Source organism: Carassius auratus, chromosome 47 (assembly GCF_003368295.1).
Source record: "Carassius auratus strain Wakin chromosome 47, ASM336829v1, whole genome shotgun sequence".
Taxonomy (NCBI): Eukaryota; Metazoa; Chordata; class Actinopteri; order Cypriniformes; family Cyprinidae; genus Carassius; species Carassius auratus.
In genome coordinates, this window is record NC_039289.1 from 10,665,933 (window position 1) to 10,683,191 (window position 17,259).

At 38.2% G+C, this 17,259-nt stretch overlaps 1 protein-coding gene across 2 annotated transcripts; it reads right to left on the bottom strand.

Annotated features, from left to right (window-relative positions):
- Window positions 1–7,496: 7,496 nt before the first annotated feature.
- LOC113065085 (interferon-induced very large GTPase 1-like) lies at window positions 7,497–17,143 on the bottom strand. Of its 2 annotated transcripts, XM_026236251.1 has the most exons (4): window positions 16,515–17,143; window positions 15,807–16,409; window positions 15,418–15,485; window positions 7,497–13,297 (listed from the first exon to the last, which is right to left on the bottom strand). In XM_026236251.1, the coding sequence occupies exons 1-4, from the start codon at window positions 16,528–16,530 to the stop codon at window positions 8,555–8,557; spliced, it is 5,430 nt and encodes a 1,809-aa protein (XP_026092036.1). In that variant the 5' UTR covers window positions 16,531–17,143; the 3' UTR covers window positions 7,497–8,554. The 2 variants fall into 2 exon arrangements, with proteins under 2 accessions (XP_026092036.1, XP_026092035.1); XM_026236250.1 differs by having other exon boundaries at window positions 15,807–17,143.
- Between the last annotated feature and the right edge of the window lie 116 nt (window positions 17,144–17,259).

Genomic DNA, 17,259 nt, shown 5'->3' on the forward strand with positions numbered 1-17,259 from the left:
TTTTAATAACATATGATTTACTGTTACTACTGTAATTTCTATGTTAAAGCACGGGATCCACTCCAATGTTTTTCAAACAAGACTGTTTCTGTGTTTTTCAAATGTTTTGTATTAAGATATTGTAATGACAGTAGCCCATATTGATTGAACAAAAATAATTTCTTTAATCAAAATAAACAAAGTACAGACTTTGCAAAAGTGACTGTTCTGAACAAGTATCAACTTAGACATTATGCATAACATATGGCTTTACTTGTAGTATTTGTATAAATATTATCATATGACTTTTAGTTTTTAGCAAAGGCTACATCATGTGGTCATGCTATCCGTTCTGATCCTCCTCCATCTGTTACTGACTGTAGAAGAGAGAAGCTGCAGACGGTGTGACAAGATCTGCTGCCATTGAGACGCTTCAGCAGAGCCGCTTCAGAAACCTGAGAGAAACCACGAGAGACAGACAAAACATCATACATGAGCACACATTAATGTGTATAGAAACCGCTGTGGATGTGTGAGAGATGATGGTAGTCTGTTCTCACCTGCAGCTCTTTCACGTCTCTCATGAGACTTTCTCTGCTTGAGTTTGTGCAGCTCTTTAGCAAACCTGAAACAGCGGTGGATTAAATGTTGAAGCTGTACGAGGGGTAACTGCAGTAAAGTAGTTAACAGTTACTTGCAGGGCTCTGAACCGGTTCAAGGAACGAAAACAAAAACCGGAAATGAACAAAATTCTGACAGAAACAGAAACTAAATCAAATTTTATAGTTCCGAACAGAATTGAACATTTGAAATGATAACCGATTAATGACGTTATTTTATCGTTCCATTTAATATTTGAAATTTGCTGTCAACCAATCACGATTCAAAAAAAAAAAAGTGAAAGTGACATTCAGCCAAATATGGTGACCCATACTCAGAATTTGTGCTCTGCATGTAACCCATCCGAAATGCACACACACACACACACACACACTGTGAGCACACACCCGGAGCAGTGGGCAGCCATTTATGCTGCGGCGCCCGGGGAGCAGTTGGGGGTTCATGCCTTGCTCAAGGGCACCTAAGTCATGGTATTGAAGGTGGAGAGAGAATTGTTCATGCACTCCCCCCACCCACAATTCCGTCCAGCCCGAGATTGGAACCCACAACCCTTCGATTGGGAGTCATATGCAAATCTCAGCGAGTGAAATGTCCGCTCAGCTGTGATTGAACTCCTCATAGGAGAGCCTCAGTAGCCGTGTTTCCACTATCGAGCTAGGACCGGGCGTGCTAGTGCGTGCCAGGGCCAGTCGCGTTTCCACAGTCACTTCCGGGGCTTGATCGTGCCTCGACGGGGCTTCCTCGGGGCCATCGGCCAGGGTTTTTTGGCCCGACGAAAACCTTGGGCCAAAGCGGGCCAGCTGGGGCTAGAGGAGGGGTTATGAACAAAGGCGGAGTTTGATTTTATAAAAATATCAGTCTGATGCTCTTCTCTAAAAGGCAGATGATTTAGTCTTTGGACTGTTGTTTTATATGTGTAATTTTCAATCAGAATTCTTGGTTTTATTTTCAGCTGAAAAAACACATTCATGATGCTGATCTACTGCAGAAAAGAGTCACATATCAGCCTCAAGACTAAAAGACCTTGGGTGAAAATGAAATCATCATTAATATCATCCATTAATCATATTGGATTCCTGATGAACTGTTATTCCAACAAACTACAACAGACTTTAATTTAATTTGGTTTCAGCTGCAGATTAAATGCTGATATTGTTTCAGGTTGCTGAATTTTTTTTATATATTTGCCAACACCTGTTATGTGTGACTATAAACATGTTTTCAAAATATCATGTGTTTTGACTCTGACTCCAGGGTCTCTTTTTGAGATGCAGCCTTGGAAGGAGGACAAGTGAGATTAAGTTGCCAGCGATCTAGAATTGATGAGGGCTTGTGTTAGAACAGATCATTGATAGGTGGTTATAACAACAGCAGTTCTCATCAATGGTGCAATCATGGGTGGTAGTTAAATTGTAATCAATGGTGGGTGTGGTGACCGACAGGTAACATTGCAGGGCACAGTCATTAGACGTTTCCATTACAGATTTGCTCAATACTTTGGCGATATTCTACTTTATAAATGTCAATAAAAAAAGTATTTAAAAAGAATTGCGAATTGACAACATTTCCATGAATTAATGTAATGCGAATAAAACGTAACCTTTTGCCTCTCGCAATAAATAATGGCAACAGATTTTGGTGGGATTTTGGCTACATTTATTCAAAGGGGTTGTATGCATGTATCTTTACAGAAGCAGCAAAGAGAGCCGCTTCAGAAATGTGCGTGGTGCTGCTGGAATTAACCATAGACTGTATAAAAACATAAACACATGCAACGAGTGGCTGCAATCAGCTTCAGTTGCCGTATCAGAGCAACACTGCACAGCAGACGTGTTTCTTGGAGGTCATAGGACATTGAAGAATGATCATATACATTTTACATACGCCATGGGACCTGTCAATGCGAAAATTTGTAAAAAGTTTCCATTGCAGTTTTGCAAATTATTCCTTTTTCGCATTACTTGAAAAACCACCCCACGCGAGCGTAAAAACTTTTTTGCGATATATTATTATTTTTGCAAAATGTAGGCATTTCCATTAGGAGTATTTTCAGTTCGCAATTTCAATTTGCACAATTTGAAGGGTAATGGAAACGCACCTACTGACTGAGGATTTACCTTTACATAAATGGCAAAGCTGATAGTGCATGGACAGCAGTTGCAGTCTGTCCACAAACCTCCTTAAAGCAATTTTTAAATGTCATAAGTGAGCTGGTAACTGGACCATCGGCATCCCAGATCAGTCTTGCAATGCTCAACCTGACAGTAAGGAGACGATGTATGTGATTTTTGCTCACTCTGTGGGAAAAAAAATACTGAGCACTGAAACAGGAACCCACTGCATTCCTCTGTCTCATCTGAGTATGTCACTGGATGAAGAAGAAGGTGCTGGTGGTTTGAGTGATTGAGTGTTTAAACAAGTCCAGCAAAGGGATCTGAATTACAGTCCTCGCTTGCTCCAACACTACATTGCTGCGTAAATATATTTGCCAAGTCAACAGCATATCATGTGGTTTACATTGTGTTTAATGTCAAGACCTGAACTAATTGTTTTACAATGATAAATCAGGAGTATAGGAGAGACTGGGGCTTGTTGTCACACTTATTACTCCAATAAAAATGAGAAAGTGATTATAAAGTCTGTTTCTTTATGAGAACATCCATTAAAGTGTTGACTATCTAGTATTTCCACCATTATTAGTTAAAAATATAAACTCCAGGAGTCTATGACCCTATGAACTCAATAAAACATTAAGCATCATGTCAGATTTAATGATTAATGATCTTTGTTAATATCGAAGTGTAATTGTCAGGAAATAAGTCAGTCAGGTTTTAGTATGTAAATGTATGTTTGCGAAATGGTTCTTTGGAAACAATCTGGCATGAGTAATGGACATTTTTTCTTTTTTAATAATTATTTATTATATTACATATTTTTTATTTAAATATTATATATTGTGACAATTTGTTTCAGCAAAAACCATGTGGTTAAACTCAGCTGAAGCATTAAACCAAACAGCAGAAACCACTGGTTGGGTCAATTGACAGCCAACAAACAATGTCACTGACCTTTGTCTAGAGCTAAGATTTCAAATGAGTGCGGTGTTTCTCCAAAACCTTTATACATCAATGTATAATTTCTCACAGTGCTCTAAGGCCATGTGGACACGTACACAGGTATTTTTTATAAACAACAAATCTCCATCCACCTGAAAATGCAAAATCATGCTATGAAGCACTGTCAAGAACATGTCAAGCCAACGGTAGTGATATAATCTCAACCATAAAGCCATGATCTGATGCCACAATCCAAAATCTCAGCTGTTGTATTGAAGCTTTAGTAAAACAACTCTGCTGCCTCTGCAGGGCATTCATGATAGTTAAACAGACTCCTTTGATTTCAAGGCCTATTTGCTTTTATATTGGCCAAACACTTAAATTTATGAACATTTATTCTTCATAAATTATGCATATATTTTCTTTCTTTTTTTTTACTTAACATAATATTAAAAACAGTCATACAAATATATTTAATTAATTCATAAAATAATGTTTTTGGTCTGTTATCATTTTTTTTTGAAAACATATAGAATTTAATCTGTCCTTAGAAGATAACAGAATTGTAGATTAATGATTAATCTAGGGGTCTCCCGACTAAGGATAGTCGAATCAGAATTTTCAAATCTTTCCGATGTTTGAATGATAGTCGAATCATATGTTTGGTGGCGGGGCAAAATGCATTACCACAGCTGCATCAGAAAACAGAAAAATTATGCCTTTGGAGGACACATTCCAAGGTAGGAACAGGCACATCCAAATTTAATGTTATCTTCAGTTCCTGTCTGCTGAGATGCCTTCATCTGGCAAATATTTCAGCATATATGTATCCTTCGCTGCCTTTGATATCCCACAATCCTGTGCGTTCCATTTCGTGACAGTTATGCAAAAAAAATAAAGATGGCGTCTGAAAGTTGTGTTGAGTGGTCAGTTTGTGTGTAACTGAATGTTTTTGATCAACGTTTTCCACTTTTTATATTATTTCTAGCAAGAAATTAATATTGCAGAAATTAAATATCCAATTAGTTATCACCAAAGCTCTCTATATTTTGCTGTAGATCGTTAACGAATCTCTTACCTCTGCTTCATTTCCTCTGTCACTCAAAACTGCAGCTGTTTCCCCTGTTCTCAAGAAACCCAACCTTGATCCCTCAGTTTTATCTGATTATCGTCCCATTTCAAATCTCCCCTTCATAGCTTAATTACTGGAAAGTACTGTTGCCTCCCAGCTTCAGTCTTTTCTAGTTGAAAATAATCTTTTTGATCCTTTTCAATCTGGTTTTCGCCCTTTGCATAGTACTGAAACTGCACTAGTTAAGGTACTTAATGATCTGCTTCTCTCTGGTGATTCTGGTTCTCTGTCTATGCTTTTGCTGCTCGACCTCAGCTCTGCCTTTGATACCGTCTCCCATCAACTACTCATTATGCACCTTTCAGACGTGAGTATTTCTGGTGCTGCTCTTTCCTGGTTCTCCTCTTATCTCTCTGACAGACTGTTCTACATTTCACTTCAGAATTTTCGCTCACCCACTGTCCCCCTGAAGCAAGGTGTCCCTCAGGGATCCGTTCTTGGGCCATTATTATTTATAATCTATATAATACTTCTTGGTCAGATCCTCCGCTGTCATGGTTTTAATAATCATTTTTACGCTGACGACATTCAATTATATACTACCTGTACATCAACTTTATCTTTCACAACTGACAAAATCTCTGCTTGTGTAAATGAAATAAAAGATTGGCTTCATTCAAATTTTCTAAAACTTAACATGGACAAAACTGAGATTATTTTCACTGGATCTTCATCACTCACTAATAAAATTCCTACTAACTTCACCTGTGAGATCGCCGGCTCTCTTATCAAACCATCTAGTACTGTTAAAAATCTTGGTGTAATTTTTGATTCCTCTCTATCTTTCCACTGTCACATTAATTCCATCACTAAATTGGCATTCTTTCATCTACGTCGTATCGCTCAGCTCTGTCCCTTTATCAGTATCTCAGATGCTGAAACTGACATCCATGCATTTGTCACCTCACATCTTGATTACTGCAATGCACTTTTCATTGGACTACCAGCTAGCTCCATTTCCAAATTACAATACATTCAAAACTCTGCTGCCAGACTACTCACCCACACCAAGCGTTCTGCACATATTTCTCCAATTATGCGTGATCTTCAATGGCTTCCTGTGGCTTACCGTATTAAATTCAAAATTCTCGCTTTTAAGTCTCTGCACGGCCTTGCTCCCCCCTACCTCTGTTACCTGCTTCTCCCCTTAACCCCTACTCGCTCTTTACGATCCGCTGATTCCAGCCTTCTCGTTGTCCCTCGGCATCACCTTGCTTCAATGTGGGGCAGATCATTCAGTGTTGTTGCGCCCAAGATGTGGAACTCTCTCCCCCGATCACTCAGTTTTGTTAACACTATCTCTGAATTCAAATCCATGCTCAAAACACACCTATTTTCTGAATGTTATAGTTCTTAGTTTTTTTTTCTTTTCTTTTTTTCTGCTGGTTGCTGCCCCATCTACCCAATTTCTCACTTATTGTACTTGCACTCTCAATTGCCTACTGTTGTTCTGTCTGCTCTCTTTGTCAATTGCCTTTACTGTTGTTTGTTTATTGTAAAGTGTCCTTGAGCTCTGGAAAGGCGCTATATAAATAAAACGTATTATTATTATTATTATTAAACCATTACTCTGCCTCAGAAGCCTGTCCGAAATTAGTTTCATGAGGTGCCTTCGTGCTAAAATGCTGCCTGCAAAGTCATTGCCTGATACAGCAGCAAGGCAGCAAGTCACCAGCCTAAGTTTTCGGATGCAGCTTCAAGTCAGAGATTCGACAGTCATAATTACATTAATACACAGGGAAAATGTGTAACAGACGCAACTGTATCTTATATGAGATAAATAGATACTCGATATATATAAACCTCTAAAATGTTTTTAAATCACTTCTAGTCTACCCTACCTGATCGAAAAAATCCAATCTTTCACTCTACCCGTGTCAATTTATGTCCTGTTAAAGTTTTAAATTGCTGCGCCAAGATGCTCCTCTATTAGTCACGGATTATGGATAGTGAAACTTAACTCGAATCTGTAGGGGTGGTTGGATTTATTCATGTAGTTAAAATATTTATTTGAAGTTGCTTTCTTTTCAGATTCTCATTTACACACTGTAAAAAATGACTGTGATTTTAACTGTAAAAAACTGTGAAAATGCTACAGTACAAACCCGTTTACTGGTTAACGGTAATTTCCTGTAAACTTTACAGGGAAAAACCGTAAACTTACATTCCCATAATTCTCTGCGTTGCATTTTTGAATTTGATGTTTTTTCTTTGAAATAACAATGTTTCTTCTTAATTTTTTCTCATCTGTTATGTTTATTAGGTTTTTATGTTACATAAAATGTTGTTAAATTAATGTTTATTGCATATTTCAGTTTAATGAGTCTCACCATGATGTTGTTTAGTGCTTGTGTGAATGACACCGTGTACTTTCTATGTATCTTATTATTTAAAAGCTGCTTGTGATGGGCTTTGTTTCACCACGTGACTCTCTCATCACCACCTGCTTTTGGTGGTTACCAGTGTAATACAAAGGTACAAAACTGATTTCAGTGCTTCAATAAGTTCCTATATTAATATTATATCAGTTAAATTATGATATTAAAATGTAAATATAAAGTAAAACCGTTAAACCTACAACAGTGTAACTGTATTTTTTACGGTATTAAACCGTTAAACCAAAAAACGGTTTTACCTTATTTTTTACCGTATATTTTACGGAATATTTTTAACAGTGCAGCATTATCGTAATAGGCTGTATAATAATTTATTGGGAGAAAACCAGTAGTTGTGAAATATGTGAAATCAGACATTTGAGCACCTCCATATGTAACGGAGTTTAAATAATGATGTTAAATTCATGCATTAATTGGGGGAAACGCAACATTGGCTGGCTATTGTGTCACTCGCAATTGTGTGGGTGATATTGTGGGCGGAGTTACGTAATTACCAGCAGATCCTCACGTCTCTCACTGCTGGTAAGTCGCATCAATAAGCGCTGCGTCATTTAAGATTTCTGAGCAACGTTGATGCTTTGATAGCCTACACTAACCAGCCTTTGGTCGTGTTTGTCCCAGTTATGTATTATATTCACATTTGTCATGTTCTGTGTAAAAATATAAGCCGAATTAAGTGTTAGCATTAACACGTGCCATATGCTCACATGTGCTGAACAGAGTAACGGCGCCATTTTATTTGTTCCTTTTCTGTATTTCATTTATACAAAAATATGAGACACTTTTTTTACTTTATTTCTTTAATGTTTTTTATTTTGAATTTTATTCCACTATATGTTCACGATCACTCTGTAAAAATGTAAATCCACATCTCTCACTGCTGATTTCTGAGCCATATTGATGCTTTGATGACGTTTTGTCTGTCCCAGGCCCAGTAAAGCAAGACTAAAGCAAGAGTAACCATCCACACACACACAACCAGTCACACATATAGCCAAAATGGCATGATCATAACAGCCTGTGAATATTCGACTGTGAGACTTGTCTCGAATCGGGCTCCTCTGAATATTCGGGATCACCCCTAGATTAATCTTAAAGTTTTATGAAACGATTTCAGCAAACATCACATCAGTTTTCACACAGTTTTGAAGAGTGTTAATAAAAAACTAATGTTAGGTATGGAGAGCTGTGAAGTAAAGGGGTAAAACATTTCTAAATACCTATTTTATATATAACATTCATATATGGAATTCATAGATAGAGATACAAATCTTGAAGATTCACAACTCAAAACCCCTCAATTTTGCAAACTTGTTTTAAGCGGTTATCTATGAATCAAAGAACTGCAAGTGAGTCATTTTCATTTGTCATTAGATGTATTCATCCAAACTCTCGATGGCTTGCTCTTTTGAGTATCCGCTCCATTCATATGAAAACACGTCCCACATGTGGAATGATTTCTCAAAGTGGTTTTTCAGATCTTCCTGAAATCTGTACACAAACCACTTCCAGTACGGCAGCTCAGAGAAGTCCGGAGTGATGTTCCACTCTGCATAAACATCTCCCGCTTTTCTGTACTCTCTGCACAGAAACCACTGACCTGTATAGAACATTTTACTAGTTCTCACTAAACTAGTGCAAAAATCTGCACTGAGACATTCTGTTTCATCATAACAGCTACCAGTAAGTCCATCGACTCGATGGAAAGGAACGCTGTGATCTCCAGAATGGTTTTCTACAGTGTTGGTGCAGGGGGCTGCACAGAATGGACACTGAACCCAACAGCACTGACAGAGATGATCAATCAGAATCTCATCTGGTCTGTCTTTATGTTCCAGATTTTCTGGAAATGTCTCTGTGCTCAATTTATGTTGTATTTCAGATGATACCGAACCAAGTAGTTTGCTTATGACATCTTCTAGGAGATTGAAATCATCAACACCTTCATGACTCACTCCACTGAGGTCCTTTACAGAGAATATTAGCACATCTGAGAGCTGACTAGCGAAATCATTCAGCCACTTCTGAACATCTCCGCCGGTCGCGTTGACCAGTGCAGTCGCTCTATGAGCCGCTTCCATGATCTTCTGCTGCAGGAGTTTAATGTTCTCCTCCAATTTGGGCCGAACGCTGTCTTCAAACTTATCAGAGATGTACTGATTGACTTCATCTCTGACAAAACTTTTTAAGTAGTCTCTGGGATGATTAAAGTAGTTCAAGTATCTGACAAAATTTTCCTGTTCTGCCAGAGTCTTTAGGATGTGTTTCTCTAGTTTAGATCTGTTTCCATTTAATGATTCACAGTTTGTTTTGATTTCATTAGTCATATCTCTAGCGGTATCTTTGTAGACACTCTGTTGAATGGGCTCTTTCAGTTTCTGACAGATGATCTCCCCAAAAATAGCAGCCGATGTCGCACCTTGACAGTATTTCTGGAAAATGCTAAAGTACTCATCGCTCTTCTGTTTAAAGTATAACACGGGATCGTTGGCTTCCCTGAACTTTCTGTGTTGGTCAGTAATTACCTTGTTTACTCTCTTACAGATTGACATGACCAAATCCATGTAAAATTCCTTGGTGAACGTAAAGTTCCTGGAACCTTGCTCATAATCTACTACTCTTGCTTTGATATGATCAGCAAGTTCCTGAATGTAGGTTTTGTTGTAACCCGTCTTTGAAATGTTATATGACATGATCATTTTGTCTGCGTGTTGAGCGATGTCATTGACTAAGGCTCTAATTTGGGTCTCAACCTCAAACTTCAGTTTAGCTGATCGGACGGTATCTCCTGTAACTCCTCTGAGTTTCTGTACATAATCTGAATAACGTTGAACAGAGAAAATATCCCTGCTCTTCTTCCAGTCATTTATAGGGACACTTTCATAGTTACTAAGGAGTTGTTTCATATCATTTAATACATCAATGTTTTTGATTTGAGGAGTTTTGGCAGTAATCTTTTTAACACACTCTTTCCAAAAGGTATCAAACTCTTTTTTCAAGATTGTCTCATCATTTGCTTTGTCTTTGAGTTTTATCGCAAGTTCTTTGCTCTTTTCCAAGAGATCGTTTTCATGACATGTCCTCTGAGCATCAATCCTTTTCTTCATATCTCGCTGCTGAAGAATCTCATTTAATTTCCTTGCTGTTTCTCTCACAATATTTTCCCGGAGATCTTTGATTTTGATATGAAATGACACTTTCCACTGTACCAATATGTCTTTATCTTTGTCTTTCTCAAAGAAATCTGACATGGAATTTTCTACTTCTCTGCTTTTCACTTCCAGTTTTCCTTGAAGATCACTTCCTGAAACCTCATCGATTGTTTCATTTTCTATGCTGATGTAAAGTCTGTTCTCTATATCCAGCATGGTTCTGCGGAGACTCCAGGACCACTTGCTGTATTCGGTCTCCAGCTTTCGGTATGTTGCAATTTCAAGAGCATTTCTGAAGCTGAACACGAATCGTTCATTCAGTAGAGCCTCCCAGAGATCATTTATGCGACCTTTTAAATGTGTCAGTTGTAAACCAACGGATTTTGAGGCATGACTAAAAAACGTTTTCTTCAGCTCTTGGATGTTTTCACAGTATGATGGGTTTGGTGGTGCCATTGGTGGACTGCCCTCCCACAGCTGTGCAAAATATTTCACATCCTTCTGTATGTCAAAAGTAATGACATCATTGAAACATTCTGCATCAAAGACTTCATCCTTAGCAGCGAGTTTTGTCATTTCATCCAGCGTCTGCTGCAGCCGTCTCCTTCCCTCCATGTTTCTCTCTCCGGCTGTGACTTCTGAGACGTTCTGATGAACAAACATGCAGCTGGGATTCAGTCTGACCTTCTTCATCCTCATGAAGGCCTGAACAACGATCTGAAGAATGTCCTGCAGCTCTGATGGGTTTTCCCCAAAGATGTTAATCAATGTCAAATTACCAAGACCGACAACAAATGTGGCCATTTCATTGTCCTGATGTCTTGTTGACCTCCCAGACAGTTCTAGAGCGCGAAGCCCCTCAGTATCAACAACCAGAATATAGTCAAACTTCAGCTGTTCTTTTATCTTCATCTCCTCTGAAACTCTGACCAGCTGCATGAAAGCTCCTCTGGTGCACCTGCCAGCACTGACGGCAAACTGGAGTCCAAACATGGCGTTCAGCATAGTGGATTTCCCAGAGCTCTGGATCCCTAAAACCGACAGCACAAAGACTCTCTGGTCTCCCAGTTTCTTGATGAGTTCATGTAGAACAGCAGTAACCCAGATCACAGGAACATGAGCAGCATCTCCATCCATCAGCTCCAGTGGAAATCCAGAGATCATCATCTCTGCAGCAAGACCCGGGAGAGAAGAATAATCACACGGCAGGCCTTCCTTGTTCTTATTCACTGATTTACACGATTCATAGATTTGACCAATCTCCCTTAAGATGTGCTCCAAGCCAAAGGTTGCAGCTTGAAGTTCTTTTGAAATCTTATCCAGTTCTGTTTGTTCCTTGTTCAAATTTGCTGCAGTCAGCTGCTCAGATCTGTCATTATTCTCTTTCAGTTTTAAGACATTTGACCATTTTTCATCATACTTGTAATGTAGAGCAGAAAGGTCAACTGAGGTGTATTCATCCAGGAGGATTGCGAGCCATTTAAGAAAAAATATCTTCTCATTTGGAGATTGTGAATTAATTTCTGTAATAAACAACTTCATGAACTCCCCAATGTCCAACACATGCTGCTGATCACGGATTGCCCTCATGTCTTGTTTCTGTTTTATTTCCAAGTCCATTTCATTGGCCTGAGATCGATGTAGTTCTTTGTTCTTTTCGCACCACTGATGCCACAGCTTCCCCTGACAGGGCAGAAACGATTCTTTGATTTCCGTCAGATCTTTTTTCTTCAGTAAACCCATCATCTGCTGGGCTGCTTCTTTCCCTCTTCTGCAGTCGTTGTCAAGATCCTCATCTTTTCTGATATTTGAGTGCTCGGACACATCTTTAAGTCTAAAAACAGATGATGATGATGATTCTGAAGATGAGAGCAAGAGGCATTCATTTATAGCTTGTGTGAGTTCTTCAGATACATCTGACTGATTTCTGTTTTTCAGTCCAATTTTGTATTTCCCATTCCTCATTTTAGTTACACTAGATGTATCCTCAGTAAAAAGACAAATAAGTGGCTTTCCGCCCTTGTACAGGTTTTGCATCTGTTCTGCACATCTGTCCCTCTTGTCGAGTCGTGGTAGAATAACAACATTGACTGAGGCCATTCCAGTGAGGATCTTCAGCTGTTTCTCATTGTCTCCTGCATCACCGTGAAGGTTACAGAATGCAATACATTGAGTAAACTTATCTGTGTCGTTCCCAGAGGGGCAGTACCAGGTGATCTCCACCACTCCATCCATCAGGAGTCTGGTGCTGCTGCTGCCTGGACAGTTCCTGTGGAAGAACGTGTTGTGTCTCTCATTGATCAGACTGTTCATCAGCTGAGACTTGGATGAGGACAATGAGCCGAACCTGAAGAAAGACACCATAGGTGTTTCTGCCTTCCAGACTGGCTGGATTTGACCAATTATTTCATTTTTGCTGTCTTTCATCTTCCAGCTCTTGTTGATTTGTCTGAATACCCAAAGAGGAAACTCAATTTCTTGAGTGAATGGATCAGGAACAAGAAGAGGCAGAGCGTACTGACACTGAGACAGTTTAGTCACCATCAGCTGCTTCAGGAAACTATCTGCACAATGAAACACGGCCATCTGAACATCCATTGGGTGAATAGCATCACTCCTGTTGGTGTCTTCGGGAATTAAAGACATTTCGCTGAAAATATCAGCCTCCCTGTTATCTTCAAGTAAGTCATTGTTTCTTTGTTGTCCGTCATGCTGGGTTTCTGTAGTTTTAATGTGTCTTGCTCTGTAGTTCATCATCAGTAGTTTTTGTAGGAAAGTCTGAATCACGTCCTTCTCAGCACAAGACTCGTAGGACTGCAATGAATGTGTCGTTAGTTGAAGAACATCTTCCGCTCTTAGATTGGAGGGGTGCTTATCAAGATGAAGTCTGTGAAATAGATGCTCTATTTCTTTCCTCCTTTCATATCTGTTTTGATCTAAAGAATACTTCTCTTTGATTCCCTATAAGCACAAATAAAGAAACTTTGTTGTTTTGTTATACTGTCTCAGTAATATATATATATATATATATATATATATATATATATATATATATATATATATATATATATATATATATATATATATATATTAATATATATATAAAAGTGTTTCTACCAGGGCTTGAAAACGGTAAAAAAAATAAATCGGTTCACTTCGAGCAGAATCGATATTGTAACGTTTCTGTTCTGTGTTCCTCTGATATTATTACCGTTCCGAAACCAGTTTGGGTGGAAGAAATACAGGTTAATAGCAAAAAAAAAAAAAAACATTTATTTGCCTATAATTTGCCTAATAATAATAATAATATTAATAATAATAAAGTACAGCATTTTCTTTACTCAAAAAGAAAAGGAAAAAAAAAGAGAGCTCTTGTAAAGTTAGCCAACAACCCGCTAAATTAAAGGGTTAGTTCACCCAAATATTAAAATTATGTCATTAATAACTCACCCTCATGTCGTTCCAAACATGTAAGATCTCCGTTTATCTTCGTAAGATCTTCTGAACACAGTTTAAGATATTTTAGATTTGGTCTGAGAGCTCTCAGTCCCTCCATTGAAACTGTGTGTACGGTCTACTGTCCATGTCCAGAAAGGTAAGAAAAACATCTTCAAAGTAGTCCATGTGACATCAGAGGGTCAGTAAGAATTTATTGATGCATCGAAAATACATTTTGGTCCAAAAATAGCAAAAAATACGACTTTATTCAGCATTGTCTTCTCTTCCGTTTCTGTTGTAAGACAGTTAAAAACAAAGCAGTTTGTGATATCCAGTTCGCGAACGAATCACTCGATGTAACCGGATCTTCTTGAACCAGTTCACCAAATTGAACTGAATCATTTGAAACTGTTCGCATCTCCAATACGCATTAATCCACAAATGACTTAAGCTGTTAACTTTTTTAATGTGGCTGACACTCCTTCTGAGTTCAAACAAACCAATATCCTGGAGTAATTCATTTACTCAAACAGTACACTGACTGAACTGCTGTGAAGAGAGAACTGAAGATGAACACTGAGCAGATAACGAACAAAAGATTGACTCGTGAGTCAAGAACCGTTTCTGTCAGACGCGTCCGATTCTAGAACCAAGGAGCTTCAACCAGTTTAATGTAAAGTCGAATTGAACTGTCCAAAAGAACCTGTATGCGGAAAAGAACCGATGCAACCAAATCTTGACTCGAGAATGAGTCAATTTTTTGCTCGTTATCTGGCTTGGCTCGGTGTTCATCTTCAGTTCTCTCTTCACATCAGTTCAGTCAGTGTACTGTTTGAGTGCATGCATTACTCCTGGATATTGGTTTATTTTAACTCGGAGGGAGTGACAGCCACATTAAAAAAAGTTAACAGCTTAATTCATTTGTGGATTAATGCGTATTGGAGACGCGAAAAGATCCGGTTACATCAAGTAATTCGTTCGCAAACCAGATATCACAAACTGCTTTGTTTTGAACTCTCTCACAACAGACCCTGAAGAGAAGACAATGCTGAATAAAGTCGTAGTTTTTGTTATTTTTGGACCAAAATGTATTTTCGATGCTTCAACAAATTCTAACTGACCCTCTGATGTCACATGGACTACTTTGATGATGTTTTTCTTACCTTTCTGGACAGGGACAGTATACTGTACACACAGTTTCAATGGAGGGACTGAGAGCTCTCAGACTAAATCTAAAATATCTTGAACTGTGTTACAAATATTTTAAATATTAAATGGAACGATAAAATAACGTTATTAACCGGTTAATGGCCATTTCAAATTTCAAATTTTTCTATTCTGTTTGGAACTATAATATTTAATTCTGTTTCTGGTTCTGTTCCTGCCAAAATTTTTGTTTGTTTTGGTTTTCATTCCTTGAACCGGTTCATAGCCCTGGCTGCTACTTTGACAAAACACCTAAGAAGATTTGTTGAAGTAAATTTTCCAGTAATTAACTTCAAAACCATAAAATGTCAAGTGAAACTACATGATCAGGAACCACCCAGTTAGAAACTATTTCTACAAGCTGTATGTGTGCATTCATGGAATTCTTTGTAACTTCCTTTTTCATGTTCTATTTTAACCTTACACTCAACACTTACCACATGAGTCTCTCTTGTCTCTGTTGTCAAGGTGAAGTCCACACTCTTTCCAATAAGTGTGGGTTGGTCTTGTGAAAGGACAGAAAAGGAGAGAGAAATATTAAAATGAAATTGAAATCGGCACTGGAATTATGATAATGCAATCCATGCTCTAAAAAAAATGCTGAAGACTGGTATAACTAGTTTTCTCACATTATGTCTCATTTTAAGGTACATTTTTTTGTACTACGACTTTAAAATACTAATGTATTATAGGCTGGTACATAACCCACTTACATTGTCTAATTTAACAAAACATCACACTTATTATTATATATGAGTCAGGGGCAAATAAATATGAAAGAAATAACATAACATCAATTTCTGTGTTCTAACCACTAACCACTGACCTGTCCTGTTTTGCATGTCTCCTCTTTCTCTTAACGCAGTGTTGTACGTCTCACTAGTATAACACTGCTGTTTATTCTCAGTAAACAGTTGCTCAATCCTGTTCATCAGGTCTCTCATCTCTGATTGGTTGTTCATGTTCTTGCTACAGGTGTGATATCTTCCACCACAGTTCTCAATCAGCCGCTCCAGAGCAGAGTTTTTCTTCAGGTCATCGATTATAGAGTCAGACTCTTCCTCGCTCTCATAGGTGAAGAGAATCATCGCAAACTGAAGAACTCGGTCACCAAATACTCTCTGAAGCCACTCAATACCCATCTTATCAGAATCTGTTAACTGGCCCAGTCGCACAACAAAGATGAAAGCAACGATTTCATTTTCATTCATTATGTGATCAGTGAGAGGATCCAGATTAAGAGCAGTTTCATGTAAACCAATCAGGTTAATGACTGAGACGTGGCGTCCTGATTTCTTCATCTGCAAGGGAACGGTCTTGGATATTGCTAGATTGTCAATAGTTGGCTGCATTTCTCCAAGTAGAACATTGTCGTGTTGAAACTGGACTGCAGCAGAGTTTCCAAACAACACAATTTTCAAACTGTGATCTAGAATTAAAACAGAAGAGCCATCCTCAGATTCATCATCAACACACTGCAACGTAAGATCAAGTCTCATACAGCAATGCAAAATATCAGATGTTGTTTTCTTACCCATGCTGCTGAGCATTGGATCAACAGAGTCAGACCGTTCAAGTGCTCTACTCGTCAGGTTTCGAGTAGCTTCAACTCATAACTCTGTAGACTTAAAGTCTTCCTGCTTAAAGCAGATGCAAATATAGATGGGGTAGATCCAGTCAAACAGGATTTGCGGTTCACAAAAACATAGTCTGACCTAAAGTAAATCACATGGTATTTTTTTTAAGAACACCTGACCAACCATGTAAGTTATTTAAATCCACATCCCTTTAACTTCCTTTCTGTTAAAACAAACTATTAGTTACATGGTGTCGATCTAACTTTTTTCACCAAAATTAGACATTATTTCACCATTTCTGTGCACACTGATTTGAATTTCTCATCAAAATCACAGCTTCTCAGTCGGTGTCTATCATTGTCTTTCCTGTTTGATCTATAGTTTTCTCTTGTGTCTGATTAGTTCATTCTGTTTACCTGTGTTCACTTATTATCTTATTAGTTCCCTCTTTTAGTTTCTGTATAAGTACTTCATGATCTGTTTAGTCTGTGGCTGGTTAATGACTCTTATTAAACTCTTGTGTGGATTACCTTTCGTCTTCAAGGGCCTTTCATCTACACAAGTGTGACATCCATCTCCTCACTTGATATTGGAGTATGGGCCTATCATAGACCGACTTATTTAAAAATGTGCACAATATTACTACTTTAAGCTACTAAATATGCACTCTTTAGAGGTAATGAAGGGTCAAAGTTGTCTCTT

Excerpts from the sequence above, each read along its gene's own strand:
- LOC113065085 (XM_026236250.1), bottom strand. The coding sequence starts at position 16,530 with ATGCTCAGCAGCATGGGTAAGAAAACAACATCTGATATTTTGCATTGC. Across the intron at positions 15,486-15,806 it reads AGACATGCAAAACAGGACAG|ACCAACCCACACTTATTGGA; the intron begins GTCAGTGGTTAG and ends TCCTTTCACAAG. Across the intron at positions 13,298-15,417 it reads AGACAAGAGAGACTCATGTG|GGAATCAAAGAGAAGTATTC; the intron begins GTAAGTGTTGAG and ends TTGTGCTTATAG.